The 22,697-nt window shown below is 38.9% G+C and overlaps 2 protein-coding genes across 2 annotated transcripts in view; both read left to right on the top strand.

Annotated features, from left to right (window-relative positions):
• The window catches only part of TPRG1 (tumor protein p63 regulated 1), a gene marked incomplete at both ends in the record, with an annotated part of 102,939 nt that overhangs the window by 73,271 nt on the left and 6,971 nt on the right, over positions 1 to 22,697 (top strand). The window contains one exon of the mRNA XM_084232507.1: positions 18,205 to 18,358. Within this exon, the coding sequence (XP_084088633.1) occupies positions 18,205 to 18,358 (154 nt within the window). The remainder of the gene's footprint in view (positions 1 to 18,204; positions 18,359 to 22,697) is intronic.
• LOC311170136 (small ribosomal subunit protein uS13-like) lies at positions 11,345 to 12,062 on the top strand. The gene is given in 2 exon segments (XM_084232508.1): positions 11,345 to 11,594; positions 11,598 to 12,062. Coding segments are annotated over 2 exon segments (456 nt in total). The 5' UTR covers positions 11,345 to 11,366; the 3' UTR covers positions 11,826 to 12,062.

Raw genomic sequence — 22,697 nt, 5'->3', positions numbered from 1 at the left:
ATTGCACACTCCTCAAACAGACCCAGCAATAAACCCCATTCCCTCCCGGATTCCTGCTGATGGCTCTGATTCCGGCTCTCCTGTCTTTTCTTTTACTGAAGAGAATAACCTCAAAACCATGAAACAGTGGAGAACAGGGTACACCAAACAGTTTTTTAAGGACATTTCCAAAGTGACATCAAGGTGCTGTTGCTTAGTCTCTGAATTCTACCTTGCCTTTCTTTTTTTTCTTTTTTTCTTTTTGAGATTTGTGTATTTATTTGTACAAGAACCTGGGTACAGTCCAGATGCACGGGAGGGTGAGAGGATTTCCCAGAGACAGAGCAGGGAATAGAACAGGCAGTCTGACAAAATACACTGCTGAGGGGAGCAGTGGGGGAGACAGGAGAGGTCTGCCATGCCATGTGGGTATCTCCCTGGCTGGCCAGGATCGAACCAGTGCTGCAGAGCCTGCGGACAGCTTCACAGCACTGCGCTCAACTGCCTGCACCACCAGGGGAGGCCCTCATTTGCCTTTTTATTCTCGTTGTCCAAGTCTCGTGATTTCTCCACACCCAGGCTCCTAACTGGTTTCCCTTACTTTACACTGCCCAAGATTCAGCCTACCTCTCAAGTTCTGATCATTTAACCTTCATAAAGCTGAACCCATGGTCAAATTCATATCTCACCCCTTATGTAAAGTTTTCCTCAGCCCCTAGATGTTTGTTTATAGAAAAATGTCTTACAGGATAAACATAACCTCTTTAACCAGGTTTCCAATATTCCCCATCTATCTGTCTAACCTCTCTGTTGAATTCTCCCATATATGCCAAGTTTAAGTCACACGGAAACATTAAAGAGTGCAAATTTTTACAATTTTTTTTCTGGGAATAGGATATCAAGTTCTAAGAATTAGAGGTGACTGGATATATAGATAAGTAAATGTTTCCTCCTCAGTTTACCCTCCCACCAGATGGTTATGCTTTTAGGGTACTGATGGTCGTTTTGAAGATTAAAGCCTATGTTTGTTGATGAAAATTTACAGATTTAGGATCCATTATTTAGATAATTTGTTACTTCTGCAAAAATTTGTAAGATCATAGGTGGGGGGATGGAAAAGAAAAAAATAAAGCAAGTTCTTTCTGGAATCAATTTAAATGATTAATGGCATAAAATTACCATAGAAGATAGTAAATATGTGCTAGAGACCCACTTTATCATTGAGTAAAAAAAAAAAAAATATCCACTTGAGGGGAAGAACAAAGGTAGAACTGGGATGATTATCGTTACTGAAATGTATAAGCCTTTTTAAGATTATTACTGCATCTTATAAGCACTTTCTGGGAAGATTGGCTGGGAAAATCCTACTATCCACCAGCCTCTAGCCCCCTGAGATGGAGGCCTACTGCATTCCAGGGGAAATACTTGGGACCTTCAAGCAGACCAAAGACTATACATTGTTATTTCTAGGCAGATTCTTTGAATAGTCTGGGTTTCAGGTCTTCATAATTATAGAAAATAATATCTGCTTTGTAAGATTGCTCTAAGATGTATAGATAACAAATGTAAATTTTCTAATTAACAAACGGAAATTATACAGGCCATGTCTTACCAGAGTTTGTTGTTGTGAGCAAACTACATGCTTCTTTACATGATGTGAATGTTCCTCTTTTCTATGCCACTTCCAACCATTAAACACACACACACACACACACACACAGAGTGATAGGGAGATGAAGGGAGGAGTAGGGTGAGGAGAAGGGAGAAAGAAGAGAGGAGACAATAGAGATGAGATTTCTCCCTCGTACTGGCACAGTGAGGAACTGGTTATAAGACTTTAAGAACAATGCAACAATAAAGAAATCCCAATACTTTCCCTACATCCCCTGCCTTTATGTTATGTTCTCCTATTTGGAACAACTTTTCTTCTCATCTTAGAATGCCCATTTCTTACATTTTTTTTGTTCCATTGTTCCAGGTGACTTCATTCAGGGTGCACTGGTCCCTAAGTTAGTTGTGGAATCTCTCTTGCTGTTTCAAGATAGCTTCTCTTTTCACCATCTTCTCTTCTTATTGTTCTTATACTATGTCTTTCCAGTAGATCATGAGCAACCAGAGCACAGAGGGATTTACTTGTTAATCTCTGGTGAGTGCTATTGGGGTAGTTTTTTGAGCACAGCTCCACTGAGCACACATTTATTGAATGAATGATCTTACTGCTAAGATAAAGTTCATTACATCTTTAAAACTATAATCTTTCTGAGAATTCATTTGTTGTTGTTGTTCAGCATTCAATACCTATATAATATAAACTTTATTGAGCATTACTCAGATTGCAAATAAGGCCTTGGTTTCTTTGAACTTGAAATTATAATGATGAAGTGTCTTTGGTATTATGCATCTCATTCTTTCTGTGCTCTCTACAGAAATATATGAAGGTGTTGTAGCAGTAGACTTCAGTGGCACTGAACATGTCTTTAGAGATTGTTTATACATACAAATTTCACCTTCAATTATTAGATCTTCCCAAGGATGTATGCTGTTGTCCTAGGCATGATGCAGGATTAATTAAAGACCATGCTCCAACTTTGCCTTTGTGACTCTCCTAGCCTTTTGGATAATACTTATAATGTAAATAATTAATTTTGCCAGACACTGAAATGTTCTGTCACTTCCTAATTATGTTGTAGAAAAATTATTTATTTGGCTTCATTTATAAAGTCTTAAAAAAAAAAAAGACACAAGCTAGTTAAACTTTGGCCAGGGGAGGAGATTAGGAGATCTTACCCCCCTTCCTATTTGGGGCTCTACCTTCCTTGATTCAGGAACTATTTCTTAATGAAGGCACATTTTATGCTGAGCTGGTTATTCAGTGCCTGTCTTAGAAGGATATAAGGATTTGCCTGAGCATCTAGCCTAAGTAAGTCATCAGAGAAGACTTTGTTTATTCTCTCTTATAGTTTCTGATTGAAAGTAGTTTCCTTATGAAAGATCAGGTGCCAAAGTTGGAGTTTAACTATAGGATATATCTTCCATGTCTACTTTCTTCAAAAGTCAGCTTGAGAAATGTACTCTTCACCATGCATTTGAGCAGCAACATCAAAAAAGTGTTAGAAATTTAGAAGCTGTATTTGATGATGAACTCCAGGTAATTGGCAGCATGGCAAGTCACCAACGCAGATGATGCTGTTTTTGGGTAAATTTGGTGATTCTCAGCATCTAAAAGGAACAAAGTGGTTGTCATGGTACATTCCACAGTAATTGGATAACTGGTGGGAATATTTCTTTTTCTTTTCTTGGCTACCTACATTAATAAGGACATTAGAAAACTGGAATGTGCTTAGGATAGGATAACTGAGCTACTCAGGGAATTTTAACTTTATCAAATGAGGAATGGTTGAAGGAACTAAAGGAATTAGGGGCTTGATATTGCTGTTATTTAAATGCGTGCGCGCGCACACACACACACACCTCTGAAGAGAGAGGATATCAACGACGAAAAATTGTTACCCCTGCACACATTCAATAATCTCCAAGCAAACCTAATACAACTTTGTTTTTTAATGAAAAACAATGTTTATAGAGGACTTCTCTTTGATAATTATACTAGTGATAGGAAAATTGTCTAAATTGCAGTTTTTATAACAAATTTTGCCTTTCATCATAGAACATGATAGACTTTTCTTCACTTAGATTCCTGGTTTGCAACCTGCTACAAACCATTGTGCCTATTATCAGTCAACCAAGACCCTACCCTAAGAAGTGAACACTGTAGCCAGCCCCCTTTATTCCTTATCAAGTGTGCCACAGGGTGAGAAGCCCTTAGGCCAAGTGGATATGCCCATAATCCCCCCCAACAACCCCCAGCTAGTTACTAACACCAGTGCTATCAGAATCACTTGAGCACAGAGTTCAAAGCCAGAAGACACACTCCACCAACTGAATGGGAATCTTTGCTTTAACAAGGTCCCTGGGTGATTCAAATAGTGAGGTTTGTCAAACATTATTCTAGTTCATACTCTGGGTAGCTAAGATCCTAATAGTCCTTGTGCAAATGGCCCTATATCTGCTTTCAGGGCCTGCCTGAGCTCTTCAATAGGTTTGTCCTTCATAGAGCAAAATATTCTGCCATTGGACATTTGCTGTGTCATGCCTGAATGGTGACAAAGAGTGACCATTGGAGGAGTGGACCTGAGAAAGGAATTTGGAGATGCTGGATTGATTATTCTTATGTTTATAGGCAAAACTGCCACACTGAGGGACAGAGCACCAGGACTGAACTATGAGAAGGGTCCCAGTTCTCTAACTGTATTGTTGCTCTAGGTCTGGATAGAAATATCAAGCCCTGTAGTAGAGACAAATCTTAAAAGCAAAATCACAAAACCCAAGCTCATACGTATGCAAAGCAATGCTATTGCAACATGAAGATAAAGCAAAAGCCTTAAGTAAACTTTTGTTCACTTACCCCAAAGCAAATATACACTGTGGAATGTAGGTAAATCAATTCTAGTTCAGGAAATGACTGGAATTTCTTAACTTTGTACATAGTTTAGTATTTCACACCATGTTCCTTCTTTGTCCCCTTCCCACAAATTTGAGATTTGGCAGTTTCTTTGGTGGCTGCAAATGAAGCTAGTAGGCATACAAGAAAATTTGCAAACTTTTTTCCTGTAATTTACTTTTTGAATTCTGCTAAAGGAGTGCTTTCAGCCTTCAAAGAGAGGTACTAGGCATTTTTTATGCAGTTCTACCATAGTTAAGCTAAATAGACATCCTCAGCTTCATTTTGCAAACAAGAAGGGTAAAAAGCTTTTGCAAAAAAGCTTCTGAAAGGTAAAGTGACTTCCTGACTATTACTTAAGTAAGTGAAGACAGCCTCACCCAGGTCTACATTCTCTAATCGCTACAAATTCTGTTATATCAAAGAATCTCATGAATAACATGCTTTTGTTGTTGTTGTTGTCCAAATTTTACCTGTGACAGGTAAAATATAATCACTTTGGGCAAGGATGGAGGGGTCTCCGAACACCCAACTCTTCCTGAACAGTTGGGAAGATTTCCATTGACCGTGGCCAAGAGGAGAAATGATGCTAATTATGAACCACATCAGTATGTGAAAGCAGGAGATGGGCATTTGTGCTTGTTCACATAATATAGTAGATGAAAGACTGTAAATAAACTGGGAAATATTTTCATAAATTTAAAGGAAAGAACAAATAGGTATATCGCATAAAATCTCTTGAAGTTTGTTCCATTTCAAGGTTCTCCAAAGTGGAGAAAGCAAAATGCTTCCCTCTTCGGAGCATGATTGTAGGGAGTTGGGAGAGAAAAGTGAGGTACCTGGTCTATAAGTCAGAGCCCTTGGTGCCTCCTGCCTCCTGGGGCAGCCTGGCTGTTTCCCAAAGGACCATGGAGAGTTGGGCTAGAAGTTCGTGGAAACTGGTTTAAGTGTCCTTGTGTGTCTTCCATCTACCCTCAACCTCCCTTGAGAGGAAGTGGAAATGGATGAGATTCAGAAAAATGTTTCCTCAGAAGAAGCTTTTTTTTTTTTTTTTAACTTCGCTACTCAATGCCTGTTGAAACTTGATTATTTGGAGTGCTTGAATATAACTTCCTTTTAAGAGAGGAGACGAAAACTAACACAAACCCAAGGCCAATGTGATTTGCCAAATGTCCCATTTTTATAATGGAGGGAGTTTCCTCAAAATTGCTTCCTTTATTATGTGTCATGTTCTCTGGTAGTTTTGCAAGAGTTGCCCCCTCCTCTGTGCCGTGGCAGCCTCTGGAGGTGGCTTGTGTGCAGCTGCAGCACAAAGCTTTCAGAGAAAGGTCGTAGACTCCCTGCTTGCAAAGGTACAGACTCTTGGATCCCAGGCCCTTCTCTAAAAATCTCCTTTATGGATACCTCATAACTGGAGTCTCCTACTCCCTTTAACAAACAGGAAGCACTCAAAGAGGTCAATTTTAAACAAAATAATTCAGAAAGGTGAATGAATGAATGAACGACAAAAGCAGCAGCTGGAGCAATCTGATCTGAGAAATGAGAATTTGGAACTTCTACTGCTTTGTAATTTTTACAGGAAAGACTACTATTTTATTCACTTCAAAACTATTTGGCCATGCACTACAAGACAGATATTGTGGGGTGCAATATATATGATTTAGATGTGGACCCTATTCTTGAGCAGCTTGTCATTTCTTTGATGATGCTAGAGAACTGTACGGAGTAATTTCATGTTGGTGAAAATATTACAAATGTTGTAAGACAGGCTCGGCCAGTTAAATCATTTGGTGGGATCCCTGAGGATTTGGCTTTGAATGTTGGAAATTCATGCTACAGCTACTGTGAAACACCTTAAGTGCCAGGCTGGGAAAGTGTTTCTGAATTTGATAGGCAACTAGAAACCCCTTCAGGTTTCTGAGCTGGCTGGATCAGTACTGTAGAGAAAGGCAGGGGGTAGATTAGTTGAAGTAAAGACAGACTTCAGATTTGAGTGTGAGCTCTCAAAGGACTGTTTTTATTTTATATAGGCATATGGTGGGGGCGGGGGATGAACAACAGTTTGTTATAAGTGATTTGTCTTTCCTTGTCCTGTACATCCATTGGGTATCATGGAATTATCAGGGCCTGTGGAAGCAGAGAGACTTAAACTCTAATTGCAGCTCCACCATTTACTATTTTGAACTTAATTTCCTCATCTACAAAATAGGGATTGTACACCTGCCTTGTGAGCTTGTGGTATGAATGAGATGTAAACATTGAAGTCTTAGCACACTACCTGGTGCTCTTTGCTCTGGTTATGATGATAACAATATCTAAAATCTGCTGTGTATCATCTGAATGTAAAAATAACCCATGACCTGGCAAGAAATTAAGAATTTTTAATAGAAGAAAAATAACTTGTATTTGCATTGATAGTGCTAATATTTTAGTATGTTTCTTTCAATCCTTTTACAATAACCATATCGGATTTATACTAAGATAATGACCTTGAAAGGAAACACATTCAGTATTCTTACTGAGACCTTCTGGCCACTTCTTCCTGTTGCCAGATTTGCTTTGCTATTTGCAGGAAGATCTGAGCACAACCAGCTCTCCATTCTTGCCTCTCTCCCATAACTGTGGACATAGTCTGGTCCTCCAGACCTGAACAGTGGGAGCTACCTGTACAGTGGGAGCTGTCTGTACAGTAGGCAACCTCTGCAGCAGTGCTCCAAATGTCCTCTTTGTTAATTAAACCTCACGTTTCTTCAACACATGTATCTTTTGAGTAGATTTCAGGGCCATTTATGGGACACCTATGACAGAGTCCTTGCTTTGGACTCAGAAGTATCCAAATGCAGACCTTGGCTTTCACTAGCTCTGTGTTTTTGAGCATGCCACATCTTTATAATTTTCAGATAACAGTTTTATGAGTAATAATGGGTTCATGAATGAGAAAATTTTGTGTATTTTATGCCACTGAGCAACTAACAAATAATGAGGGCCTATTATTCACTAGACACTCTTTTCTGTTTGCCTCTATGTTTCTTAATGGCACCCAGTAGGAACATGATCTAGGCTCTGTTCCATTCATGGCCTGGAGACCAAGGAGGGCAGATGGTTTAGCCTTATGCCCCACTCACCTCTGTACACAGGACCTTCTCTTTCTGTAGTTTTCAGTGTGGTGGCCAGAGACTGATTCCCCAGCAGCTGCTCAACTAGCTTCCATGTTAGGTTTAGGGTACTCCAGAACTTTCACTGTTGTGCTCAACCACCTGTATCCAAACCACCAAGTTTTGTAGACTTCTTCTGGCCTATGTTCTTTCCTTCTCACATATAGCACAAATGATAATAAATAAAAACATCATAAATATAAAAATCATGGCTCTTACACTGAATTTTCTGTCTTTCTCCCCCCACTGATCCCTCACATACACACAATTGGTTCTTTACTCTCAAGATTTCCTCTATTTTTATTGCACTTAATCTTATTCTTTTTCAATCACCATAACCTAGCAAAACCTTTGCCTCCATTGACCCCTAGCTAAAAAGCTACTCTTGCACCCACAATACCACACTGATAAGGAGAAGAAACAGGAGTTGTGGAGCAGGCTATAGGATGCAGGATGCCACTCAAGAGCAAGATCCTGGCCTTTTTATTGATGGAGAAAAGGGTGGGTCAAACTGAATCCTGGATTTTGGCTTTAGGGAGGGTGAGTCCATTGATAAACTCCTGACTCCTACCTGTAGCTCCAATCTTATTAGCAAGGTATTCCACTGACCACTGATCAGTCCCTGGTGTGAAAAGCACATCAGTCAAGGACCCCTTCCGCCCCCACTGCCAGGCGTTTCCAGTCATACCTCAGATGTATATCCCAGGATGTATACCCCAGGATTTCCCCAGGATGGTCAAGCTTCCAGCTCTTGTCAAAATGGAAAGGAGCCTTGTGCACAAGCTACCTACTTTTTAATGCCATTAGAATTCTCTGAGTTTCTTGAAAACTTGTTTAGTTTGTATCATTTAAGACTCTTGCATTGGTGGGCCTCCCCAGTGGCGCAGCGGTAGAGCACTGGGTTGCAAATCTGCCCGCGGCCTCTGCGTTGCCGGTTCAGTCCCTGGCTGCTCCCCGGCCACCGGAGGAGGGTCCCACATGGCGCGCAGACCTCTCCTGCCGCCCGCTGCTCCCCTCAGCAGTGTGCTTCGGTTCTTCTGCCTGTTCTGCTCCCCGCTCTGGCTCTGGTGAATTCTCTCACCCTCCCGCGCTTCTGACTGTACCCAGTGCATGCATAAACAAAACAAACAAACAAACAAACAAATAAATAAATATGCCTCTATTAAAAAAAAAGACTCTTGTATTGGTATAAAACTAAAGATCACATGCATGAATGAATAAATGAAGTCCTCGATGCCTTCAATTGTAAGATGTTGTTCTCGTATCTAAAACCCCATTATAGTATTATCCGGAGCAATTTCTCTAGACTTCATGAAGGAATGCTTCCAGGAATTTTCCAGTAATGTTGCCACTCAGAGTAACTGCTAATATTGTGGGGTTTTGTTCCAAAAGCTGTGGAGAGATCAGAATAGGAGTGTCCCTGTACAGAATACCACAATGTCCATCAACCAGACTGTGACTTTAAGGAATATGTGCTTTCATTTTGTCCCTATCAGTGGAAAGAAGATTATCATTTCTAATCCTGGTGTCAAATTTATTTCATTCTAACAGGAATGGAGCTCCAAATGGACCTTGAACATTTTGATAGCCATGACTAAAAATCCTGGACAGTTTCTTCTTCTTTAAAAGTTATTTACATCAACCTCATTGGATTAGTTCTCCATTTAAGTGGAATCTATGAACCCAAACTTTGCTGTAAAGAGGATGTATTTTTCTAATAGGAAAATAACTGAGAAAGAGGATTTTTTTTTGGTCTACCCATGACATTAATAACAACACATCTCTAGTATCTATGTTAGTAGAAGTTTAGAGAAAACTATTTTAGAGACCTAATGAGGTCAGAAACATTGATAGGGTCAAAAATTGACAAGCTGATGGTGAAGGAAGAGGCATAACAACTTGTAAACTTAGCAGTCTGTAAGGTTTTAGAACTGTAAGGTTTTAGCCTCACTCTTCATATAATACAATTAGTTTTAGTAAATGAAAGCATCAAATATAAAAAAAGTATTATTGTTCTTGAATATTTATTTAGATAACTTTCTAAATTTCAATCTGTTTTGCTAAAATTAGGGTTTCAAAGATGTAAGACATGGATAATTAGTAATAAATCCTTTCTTTTTTTAAATATTTATTTATTTATTTATACAAGCACTGGGTTTAGTCAGAAGTGCAGGAGGGTGAGAGAATTCATCAGAGCCAGAGGGGAGAGCAGAGCAGGCAGACTGATGAAATACACTGCTGAGGGGAGCAGCAAGCAGCAGGAGAGGTCTGCGCACCATGTGGGACCCTCGCCTGGAGGCCAGGGATCAAACCGGTGCTGCAGAGGCTGCGGGCGGTTTCACAGCCCAGCGCTCAACCGCTCCGCCACCGAGGAGGCCCAATAAATCCTTTCTAGTTCTGAAAATCTGGGGTTTGTGATGGATTTTATTAAACTATAAGAGTTAGTTATTTGTAACATAATCTGTTTAAGAATATGAGTATATAAGTTTTAGAATGATCTTCATCCAAATAATCCATTCATACCAGTTCTGGAAAACAAAATTTTTCTATCTGCTATTCAAGTAACACCCAAAGGTAAGTAATCCTTGGATCTGATGAGTCAGATGTATCAGATTTGTGCATAGTTTGAGTGTCCTCAAGACAATATCTAATCCAAGGCCTACATTATTTTATAAGGTGGTGTCTTAATCCAGTTGGGTGGCTATAACATAGTAACGGAAACTGAGTAATTAATAAAACACAGAAATGCATCCCTCACAGCTCTGGAGAGTGGCAAGTCCAAGATCAAGGCACCAGCAGATCTGAGGTCTAATAAGAGCTTCATGTGGTTTTTCCTGGCTAAATTTTCACATAGCAGAAAGGACACATAGGTCTCTGGATGCTCTTTGAAGAAAGAACGAATGCTATTCATGAGGATTCTGCCCTTATGGCCTGATCACATCAAAAAAGGCTGCACCTCCTAATTCTATCACCTTGGGAATTCGGATTTCAACACACAAATTTGAGGGGGGGACAAAAACACTCAGATAGTAGCAAAGGAAATGGAGATCCAGAGATGCCATGTCTAGCTCTTAGCTGCACAAGAAGTTCATACTAGTGCTAGAATTAGACCCAGGTTTCACTGACAGTTTATCTAGGGATCTTAACTACCATTATGCAGAACATTTAAGAATGGAAAAATTTACCATTCAAACTTACAGTCTTCCTGACTGTTGTGTGAATTTATTCATTCATCTTCATTAGGCCAGGAATAAGTGATTACTATGTATCTGACAGTATAATTGCCATATTTATTTAAATCCAAGTAGTTGCTGTGTGCATGCACACATACACACATAAACACACGCACACACACAACCCTGAATACTGTGAGTCACAAAATCTTAGGTTGGACCTTTCTTTGGTTTGGACCTTAGTCTTCATTACCTCGTCTCTGAACATGACCACTTCTGGAACAAGCATATCTAAACTTTCTCAAGCAAATATCTTTGTAAAAGATTTTCAACTTAGAAGCTTCCATAACCCTTTTCTGTAACCCGTTAGTATTTATATATCATCACTGTTTCTGACTTCTACTGTTGGTTTAATCTTAGGTCTTTTATTCTGCAGTTAAAGATCAGTCCTTCCTCTGGGAGATCAGGTCTCAGCAACCTCTGAGAATATCATGTTCATTAAGAAATCCTTTGGAGCTCTTCCACAGGAGGCCTACACGCCGCCGCTTGGCCGCCGCCATGTCTCTAGTGATTCCTGAGAAATTCCAGCACATTTTGCGAGTACTCAACACCAACATCGATGGGCGGCGGAAAATAGCTTTTGCCATCACCGCAATTAAGGGTGTGGGGCGAAGATATGCTCATGTGGTGTTGAGGAAAGCAGACATCGACCTCACCAAGAGGGCTGGAGAGCTGACAGAGGATGAGGTGGAACGCGTGATCACCATTATGCAGAATCCACGCCAGTAAAAGATTCCTGACTGGTTCTTGAACAGACAGAAGGACGTGAAAGACGGGAAATACAGCCAGGTCCTGGCCAACGGTCTGGACAACAAGCTCCGTGAAGACCTGGAGCGACTGAAGAAGATACGGGCCCACAGAGGGCTGCGCCACTTCTGGGGACTTCGCGTCAGAGGCCAGCACACCAAGACCACAGGACGCCGTGGCCGTACTGTGGGTGTGTCCAAGAAGAAATAAATCTCTAGGCCCTGCAAATAAATAGTTTATACGGCTAAAAAAAAAAAAAAAAAAAGAAAGAAATCCTTTGGATTTGTAGTTAATTAGTACAAATAAATTAATTATTCTTTCAGAACAGATATTAATTTGGGAGGGGAACAAAAATGACCTGACAGATGATCAAATTCATCTATAGATAGACAGCCTGCGGCCTAGAGAAAAAGATACAATTACCCAGCCAGTTAGTGGCAGATCCAACCTTTGAACCCAGGCCCCCTAAAGGTCTTTCAAGGCTCTTGCCAAGGCATCAAGCTGCTCCTGAATTCACTCTTCATGGAATCTGCTGACCTTTTTTTATTCATCACTCTCCTCTCCCTCAAAAAAAAATAACCCAGAGAATTACTTGATTACCCATGCCAATAAATGGTTAATCTCACTAAGCCCAAAGCCCTGGAAACTTCTGGGAGGGAGCCAGGTGAGCAAAGAGAGTAGATAAAGGCAGCACCTGCCTATGGGTTTGGAACAGCCTGGGGACACGAGAGAATGTAAACACATTCTGCAAATCTTATTGTCTGACACTGTGCCAGCGTCTTTTGGGTTCTTGTCATGGAAAATATTTCGTCTGAGGTCATTCAATGAGCAAAGGAGCATTGAATACCCTCCAGGGTGCCAGCACAGTCCCCCCTTTTGTCCAGATTAAATAAGCAAGGGACTAACATTTCATGGGCCTGGAAGGCCAGCCTTTCAACAATACAAGCTGTTAGGTAGGGAAAAGGAGACATTAAAAAATATATTGTGTTGTTCTGAACTTCTCTCTCCCCCTCCTGCCTACCCTCCTCCCCACTGCACTGCTCCCTCTGTTTGCTCACCCATACTTACAAGCACACGCCCTGCATTTAGAGCAAGAGTTAATGTCTGTGCTTCCTCATAAATCTAGGTTTGGTGCCTCAAGCTATGTTTTTAATTCTGTGGTGGAGCTTTGAGATTTGAGATGAGTAGAAAGGAGGGGCAGTGGACTGAAGTAATAATGGAAGCTGCTATTTCTCTTTCTTGGGAGCTTGGCATCCTCATTAAATTCTTCTAACAAGTAGTTTAGCACCTCCACACTGTGTCTTGTGAAGGCCAAGATGGAAGGAGGGTGGGAGTCAAGGGAAAGGAAGTGAGGCATAGTATGCCTTACAAAAAGATGAGTGACTTCACCCTGAAGAGATAAAAATGTGTGGAATGAGTAAACTATCCCAGTCTGATGACTGGTTGGCCTAATTTTCTAATTCAGCTAAAAATGACTTTAAGGAGAGGAGCCTTTTTGACATAAATAATTTCTTGTTATATAAAATATGTTATTGAGAGCAGTTTTCCCTTCATTCAACTTGGAGCTCCTTTGTGTGTGTGTGGCTAAACCCCATTTAATTATCATGATCAGGTTTTTCTTGTATGATAGTTTCTTCTGTATAAACCTCATTGTTTCAACATGTGTTTGCTTTCTTTTTTTTTTTTTTTTTGGTGTAAAAGGTAAAACTTCTTTTGAGTTGCTATGATGGTTTAAAGTAGTAATTGTTTAGAACTTCCTCCATACCAACGAATTTGAGTAGAAATCTGAATGAGTCAGTGAGCAGAACATGTAATTAACATGACTGAAGGAAGAACTCTGGTCTTTGAAAATTTGGATGCTCACTTTATATATATCTATAAAACGAAGGAACTGGAAACACCTTCTAAGGGGCATTGCAATGCAGGCTGTTAGGATCCTAAAAATGTCTGGTTTCCATAAACCCTCTTCTTTTAAATTCTTAGGAGACCTTCTGGAGTCCTTCCTCTACTTCTATCTATACCTTTCTGTGAGGCTTTCAAATATACCAAAAATTAAGGACACATTGACCTTCTTGCCTCCACTAAATGTGGGGATGGAGAACGCTTCCAGCTGACTTTCTTGAGGATAGAAAACAGCAAACAAAATAATTTGTAGTAGTTTACCCTCTGTGTCTACAATGAGACTTGGGGGTTTCTGCTTGCATCTGTTTGAGGTCTGGGAAGGAATAACAGGAAAAGACTTAGAGATCATCAGATCCAGAGCTTCCATAGTTCAGGGATTGAGCCTTTTCATTTTCTCCACTTTCAAGTATACACTACAGGGAAAATGTGCTAAGTCAGTGGTGGAACTGAAGTTAGATAACCTTTTTTTTTTTTTAAGATTTATTTATTTATGCATACAAGAACTGAGGTACAGGCCTAAGGTGTGGGGGATGAGAGGATTCACCAGAGACAGAGTGGGGAACAGAACAGGCAGATCAACTGAATCACACTGCTGGGGGGAGCCGTGGACAAGTCAGGAGAGGTCTGCTACACCATTTGGGTAGCTCCCTGACTGGGGATCAAACTTGTGCTGCAGTGGCTGCAGATTGCTTCATAGGTTGTGTATTAACCCCTTGTAACACCAGGGAGGCCTGATAACTTATTTTTTAAGGAACCATTTCTGAGATGACTTAAAAGTTTATTTTAAACTTGGTAAAGTGTTACAGAAACATGCTTATTTAGTCTGAAGAAACAAGAATTGAAAGGGTGGTTTCAGCTATCTGAATAAAAGTCTCTATAATGGATTTAAGTTCAATTAGAACATGATATACATCAAAATATCGAGACTGATTATAATAAAGTAAAAATAAAAATCAACAAGCAACTATAAACCAGAGACACACTACTGGTTCGGGATGGTGAGGAGGGAGTAGGATCAAAACAAGGGGGGTGGGAATTGTATGGGGACTATAACCAAGATGAAAATGTATACATTGTGCAAAAATGAAAAATGATGTAAAAATATATAAAATTAAAAAAAATTACATTAAAAATTATTGATGAGAAACAGAAACTGAACGCTTATATCTTGGGGCATAGAGTCAGGTGGAAGAAGAAGGACCAATAAGTAGATACAAACATAGAAGACCCTGCACCTCCTCTCTGCTGAAGATTTGATTTTCTAGTTTTGTCTGTGTCTGGCATTCATGGTGTTTCTCCTCATGTTTTTTATTGTATTGTACTAAAGATTCTTGACTTAGTGATCTTAATAAACTTGGTAATATTATTCATCTTATTTCCTGCTAGCTGCATCTATTTCTACCAAAGAAACTAAAATATAAATATAAGGGTTAATAAAATTAAAAAAAACATATAAAATCTCCAACAGTACAACATTATGGTACATATTAGACACTTAGTATTTCTAATGGGATAGTAACTGACTACAGACAAACATTTTTTTCTTTCATTTATTCTCTTGTGCTTCATGAAATTATTGTTGCTTAAAGATCAGAAAGATGATATGAAATGCCCAAAGACACAGAACTAGTAAAGGCTAAGTTTTACATTTAGAGTATGATTTCAGGAAGAAAGACACTAAATCTTTCTCTGTGTAGAAATATGATGTTGGCATTCTTTACCTGGGATTGACTTCCACTTTGATTTACTTGATCATAGCAGCTTAGCAAGAAAGATGCCATCTTCGTTCCCTAAAACTTAAGTTTTAAAAATTCCCCCTTCACTTCAGTGCTACCTGATTCTCCTACAATCTCATAATTGCTAATATTAAGTATACATAAAAATCCACAGTTCTTTTGAGACAGACATTTTCTTTTTGATCTTTAGCCAGGATACCTAGGCAAGTTCTTTGCCACAAATAACAACAAGTTCCTTTGGATAATTATTTTAACAGTGTGTCTATTGGAACTAAGGCAGTGTTGTATAATGACAGGACTTTAATTTGGAAGACATTTTGTGACAGCAATTTAGAAGGGTGAAATATTCTCTGTGAGCTCTTTGAAGAAATGCTTGGCTCTCACCAGCTCAGCCCTGTCTGTAAAGATGCTAGAGAAAAACCCTTTCTGAGTCTTTGTTTTCTCATGTCAAGAAAGAAGGCACTGGGATATAGCTCCCAAGAGCCCATCTAACTCAACTTTCTACAGTTTATAATTTAAAACTACTCCTCTAACACAGACTGGCTGATTTGGGCTTTTGCATGTTTGTGAGATTTCATAGCAGGCACCAATGTTAGGGTGATGCCAATGTACCTTTTGTAGCAGAGGATGTGTGCCTCTTAGGTGGGTTCATTTGATGGCTTCAAACTGAAGAAACTCTAACCCAGTGGCTTCTTACGGATTTTAATGGCATCAGGGCTATAGCTGTTTACACCATTCAACAGAGTTACTGCAGTCATGGGATGTCACCACATGGGAACTCCCTAAAGAACATATGGGAAAACTGAGATTCAGTAAGAGAAATGGGCTTGCCCACTGTCAGACTTTAGTAAGTATGAAAACCACAATTCTATTACAACACTACATTGACATCTTGTTAATTGCATTTTTTATTCCACTCTATTACCTTATATGACTTCTTTCACCTTAAGTACAAATAAACTGTTCAATAAAACATTTTTGATCGCCAATGGTCTATAGTCTCCACGAATGCCTTAATGATGTTCCATAGAAGATAATACATTTTCATAGCTGATATGAAAGACTTTTGTGGGAAGCACCACCTTAGCTTTATGTCTGGAGAGATCATTTATTTCTTGGTTTATATTCCCAGTCACCACCTGAAGAGCTAGAGAGGAGGTTGGCTGAACCTTCATATTTAGAAGTATTCTTGTCTCTGAGAAGGGTCATTGCCAACCTCAAATTGATTGGTTATGTAGCAATAAGGTCCCTCTTGAATTTTATGCTTAAACTTCATTTGGGGCTTCCCTAAGATGAAAGAATATGAAATGTACTTATTAGAGAAGCTATCTTGGCAGATTTTCATCCCCTTTGGATAAAAACAAAATTGCACCCAGCACATAAATTGACATATGAAGCAGTAAATAATTCCATTGTGCAAGTTGATTTAATGGACTCAAGCCAGAATGCTCCATTAACCAGCATGCATAGAACATTCATTGAGCTTTGGGCTTATTACCAGGGCAGATAAAAAATAATAAAAATGAAGAAAAATACAAGGGGGGAGGGAAGATGATAAATGTCAACATCTCAGCTGAGAAGATGAGGGGTTAGAAAAGGAACTTTAGAGGTATGTACAGTATTTTTCTTTTCCTCTCTCATCTTTTTTCTTCTCTATCTTTTGTTTTTTTTCTGAGCAAAGGATTAAGCACAAAAAAATTGTTGGGTGTCAGCTTTCAAATTTAATAGTCAAAAATTTGAGAACCGGGCAATAGAAAGTGCCAGTCTCTTTTCTTACTTTCCTTTTGTAGAAGACAATTAGGGATTAGCCAATGGGGGAGAGGTTGCTTATATGCATATATGTAAGAGTGTGTTTATACACATCTCTACATGGATAAATATTGAGAAACCACAATAGCATTCTCAAAGGAATCCTCCCTTAATACAGGAAGTGACAGCTTTGTAAAGGCACCACAATTAAGCTCCAGTTTTTCATTTGAGATGCCAGGATTTAATTTCTAGAAGAAATGAGACCTCTGTGATGTTCCATGGGGTGGCTGTATAAAATTATAGGCAACTTAGTTTTACATCTTATTGAATGCAAACCACCTGAACTTGGCTTAACCTCCAGGGATGTTGTTGTATTCAAAGATATCTAAAACCACAAACCATAAATTCTAGTGGGCACATGCAAAAGAAGAGGCCATAGAAATTACAACTTTGTTATTTAATGTGAACACTCCCCTTGCCACAACTTCCCCCCTACACTTCTCAACTTGACATCCTCTTGCTCTGCTCTTAGGTTTGCCAGATGACCAGACCTGGGCTTTACCAGATACAGGATATAGTCCTCATATTATGTGTCAGAATTACAAATTTAGTGGGGAAGGACAGGTATTTCTTGATGTGATTCCACTGGATAGAATGTGCACAACCTTGAAATACAGAAGGTGAAGTCATATGACATTTTGAAGCTCATCATCTGCTTTAAAGATCATACACACCTTCCCATTTGGACTATTCTATGTATTTTCTGTCTGTTCTTCCTTGTGTTTACTGCTTTGTGGAAACTGTTGCTATTATCGTCTCTCTTCTCCTTGCAACTGCCTCTCACCTTGACTTGCAGTTCCTGTTCCACCACCTTGACTTTTCCTTCTCACTTTCTCTTTTAACTCTTCCCATCAGAGTTTTGGCATTAGATAAATACCCAAACTTCCAATCCTTTCTTTTGTCCTGAGTACCAGTATCACATTTCCAGCTAGACATTCCCATATGGAATTCTCAATAACTCATTGAAATCATCATGTTTGACAACAAATTCATCATTTTATTACACTGCCTGGATTCCTTAGAACAAAGTCAACTCAGCATCAATATCCAGCTGGCTTAGATACAACGTTCTTTTTTCATCCCTTTCATTTTGTTTTAATCTAGTTGAAATGGCCAATCTAAATGTAAAATTTTTGCTGTAGGAGACAAGGAGAAGGCCTTAGAATCTTCTGGGGGCGTTCAGACCAGGTATCTCTGCTGTCCCGCTGGAACCCGTGGTCCACTCAGATGCCTTATGCTACCTTCACTGAACACCCTATGAAATATACCAGTGAGAAGTTCCTTGACATTTGCAAGGTAGGTGGCAGCTTGGACACTCCTTAGATTAACTCTTTTGGTGAAGCTATGTGATAGTAAAGCACATACTGTTAAAAAGATAAGATAACAACCTATGTATATAGAGATGAAAACTTAAACAGGTTGACAGAACTTTTTAAAGTAAATGTCAAACTGTTTTATATATGAAATTACATGCAATATTTATATTAACCATATCATGCTTTTCCCTTATTGCTAACTCATAACAAGAAATTATAGTCAAAGCTTATTTAAATAGTGCAACACTTGTGCTTGTCTGATTATGTTTATATCCTACAGGGTGCATATGATTTTTTTGTATATAATTACGTTCTGATTATTTTATTTGGTGAAGGAATGAAGAACAGTATGAAATATGAAGTCACATATGACTCTGTGGTCTTATTTAAATCATTTTCCCTCTGAGTCTTTGTAGTTTTATCTCTGAAATGGACATAATGAATACTGCCTTTCCACCTAAACTTATTGAAACATTGTAAGGTTAAATAAGGTAATGGGTATATAAATTCTTTATAAACTGTAAAGCAATTAAGAGTATTTTTATGTCTTTAAATCTCATCTCCCTAAGTAGATTTTAAATTCATGAGTAACAAAGAAACTTTCTTCTACTATTCTTTCATCTTACCCTAGGGAAACTTAAGCAGTGCTAAGATCCTCTAAGCAGTCAAAAACTAAAACAGTTGGAAATGTTAATGCTGTGAAAGATTAAAGTTTGTATCTTCAACAAGTCCAGATAATATATATATATATATGACTGTGCTTATTGACCTACAAATTCTCCCTTTTCTGTAATTTTTATGTTTACCTTTATAAGCTAACATTCATTTTACAAATCACAATTGTTTAATTGCTATAAATTCAAAATGTGACAGCTTGCATCAAAAGTATTTGTGGTTGGATAGTATACCCTGAATCTCTTACTTTATTTGAGTACACCTATTCATATAGTGAATATGCATTTTTGTGCAAACACGTGTTCTTGTTTTGATAAGTCCCATATTGTAAAAAGGACTTGACACAAAATATGTTTGACTCAAAGTTAGTTGGGGGTCTTCATGCACCCCAATATGTAGTTAGAGTTGGCTCAAAACCTATTCTGCTCTCCAAAGAAGTCAGTGGTCTCTCATAATGAATGCAGACACCTTCAGGGGCTTATGGTCTCAAGGTTTACCTCTGAACCCAAAGTTTTGCAAGAAGTGAATTAATTCATTGTATGGATCTTGTTGCTATTCTCCATGTGATACTCCTATTTCATCACACCAACCCAGGCATAAACATCAGGCCCAGTCTGACTTCTTACCACCCAAAGTCAACACAACAATAAAAATGAAAACCTATAAAAACAACACAGCACTTACACAGAGGTATTTATGTGACCATAGATACACTGAAGGCTTCAGGGTTAGAGAGTGGGAGTTTATATCATAACAAAGCCCAACCTCAAGTGGAGTATCAGATCTCCTGGTTTTTAAAAATCTTTATTAATAATAATAATCTGATATTTTGTTCTACAATCTTCTCTTCTTTCCTCTTTATCCTGCTCTTATTCCTTTCCAAATTCCTTTCCTTTTTTTCTGATTAACCATGCAGAGTAGTTCCTCTAACACCTATTAATCCCACTCAAAGAATTTAATGTATTTTTCCAAAGTTATTTTCCATCTTCAAAGGAAATTTGGTTCTAGCCATTAAAATAATATATGGTTTATTTATTTATTTATTTATTTATACAAGCACTGGGTACAGTCAGAAGCGCGGGAGGGTGAGAGAATTCACCAGAGCCAGAGCAGGGAGCAGAGCAGGCAGAAGGACCGAAGTACACTGCTGAGGGGAGCAGCGGGTGGCAGGAGAGGTCTGCGCGCCATATGGGACCCTGCTCCCGTGGCCGGGAGCAGCTGGGAATCGAACCAGCACTGCAGAGGCTGCGGGCAGCTTCGCAACCCAGTGCTCAACCGCTGCGCCACCGGGGAGGCCCTAAAATAATATATGTTTTGGGGCTTCCCCTGGTGGCACAGGTGGCTGAGCGCAGTACTGTGAAGCTGTCTGCAGCCTCTGCAGTGTGGGTTCTGCCTGTGAGGTACTCACATGGCACAGCAGACCTCTCCTGTCTCACCCGCTGCTCCCTCAGTGGGCACAGTGTATTTTGGTCGGTCTGCCTATTCTGTTCCCTGCTCTGTCTCAGGTGAATACTCTCACCCTCCCACACATCTGGCCTGTACACTGGTTCTTGTATGCATGAATAAATAAATCTTAAAAAAATACTTTAAAGATAATATATATATTTGAATTAATAGTAATTATATTTTATTTTAAGTCAAAATGAATACGAACTACCTTCTTTATTACACCCATCACTTCTAGGCCAAAATCTTTTCTCATTACTCATACCTGGTATATTAAGTACTTATTCCCTATGTGTCCTATGTTGGAAGAAGTTCAGGGTGAAGGATTAAAGAACATGCTCTATTAAATACAAAAAAAACATGCCACTTTGTCACTCCAATACCTTATAATGTTTTGTTTTATTCAGCTGCATATACATACAATGAAATAATTTTAAAAGAAATAGGAAAATATAAATATTGTAAGGGGCTGGAGTAATTGTTCCCCAAACACCCTTGAATGTAGTCAGTAAATTAAAACATTAGCTTTTGTCCAAACCATGCTGTTCGCAGAGGCTTAAAGGGAAACTTGATGTTCATATCACTCTCATTGGATAACAGTAGGAACAGCAAGTATGTGGTGTGTGCACATGTATGGGCTTGAGCATGATGAATGGTTGGTTAGTTGATCTTCAGTCAATCAATACTCTAGAGATCTGTTATGTGTATTTTCTTAAAGGATTTTTTTACTTAAAGAATTCTCCCAAAGCCTTTTTTTTTTTCCTTCCTGGCAACATTCTGCACTTCATTTGCCAAATCATTTCTTATTAAAAGGCCACAGCATTTGGTAGGATGGACATTTTAATAAAGTTAATTCTTCCAATCCATGAGCAGGGGATGGCTTTCCATTTCTTTGTGTCTCCTTCTATTTCTTTTATAGTGTTTTATAATTTTCTTTGTATAGGTCTTTCCCCTGTATACCTATGTTTATGGCAGCACTATTTACAATAGTTAAAACCTGGAAACAACCCAAATGCCCAAAAATAGATGACTGGATCAAGAAGATGTGGTATACACACACAATGGAATATTATTCAGCAGTTAATAAAGATAAACTCATGCCATTCGCAGCAACGTGGATGGAGCTAGAAGGAATTATGCTCAGTGAAATAAGCCAGAAGGAAAAAGAAAAATATTGGATGGTTTCACTTATAGCAGGAATATAGGGGAACCAAATAAGACATCAGTGTAAAAAAATAATAATAGTACAAAACAGAACAAAGCAAAAACAGACAATTATAAATCAGAGAAATCCTGCAGGGGAGGAGGAGGGAGAGGGATCAGAGGGATGGAGGGAGGAGCACAGGGGACTGAGGTGATGGTGCACAGGTGCGTTGGTGAAGGAAACTCTATGGGGACTACATCTGGGGGTTGGGAGGAAGCAGATATTGTTTAAAAATGAACATGATGTGAAAAAAATTAATATCAAAAACACATTTAAAATTAAAAAAAAGGCCACTGCAAGTCCCATCTCTCTAGGAAATCAAGTGGTCTCCATCTGGGATGTTAGAGGCTGAATCAGTGATCCAGTTCTTTGAGTCTTGATTTCTCATTTTTTTAAGATTTATTTACTTATGCATACAAGAACTGGGGTATAAGCCAGAGGTGTGTGAAGTTGGGGGTGTGGGGGTTGGAGGTTGAGAAAATTCACCAGAGACAGAGTGAACAAGTAGATCTACTGAAACACACTGCTAAGGGGAGCAGTGGGCAAGAAAGGAGAGGTCTGCTATGCCATATGTGGGTTAGCTCCCTGGGCAGAGCTGGAACTCAGGGCACAATGGTAATAGCATAACATTGAGACTTAACCCCTACACCACCAGGGAGTTCCCTGTTGTTGGTTTTATGTCACAATATTATATGTGTTAAGGACATTTTCCAAGATTGGCTTTGATAAATACCAAGTTACACTGACATGAAAGAATAAATAAAAAGATAATTCTAAGGCTATAGAATGTCTTTTATATGAATGTATTTACACAATATAAAATTTTGAAAGAATACTGCAAAACACTTTTTCCATTTCCCTTGTGAATGAAATAGGAAAAAGTAGGATATGAATATGGGGGTAAATGTATAACTAAATTAAATACCTTAACTAATATAATTCACTTTTGCAAATCTGTTAAGACACAGTGAGGTTCAGAGCTGTTATATACAGT

Source organism: Talpa europaea, assembly GCF_964194135.1.
Source record: "Talpa europaea genome assembly, chromosome: 4".
NCBI classification, from domain to species: domain Eukaryota; kingdom Metazoa; phylum Chordata; class Mammalia; order Eulipotyphla; family Talpidae; genus Talpa; species Talpa europaea.
This window is presented reverse-complemented; position numbering and strand designations above follow the sequence as displayed.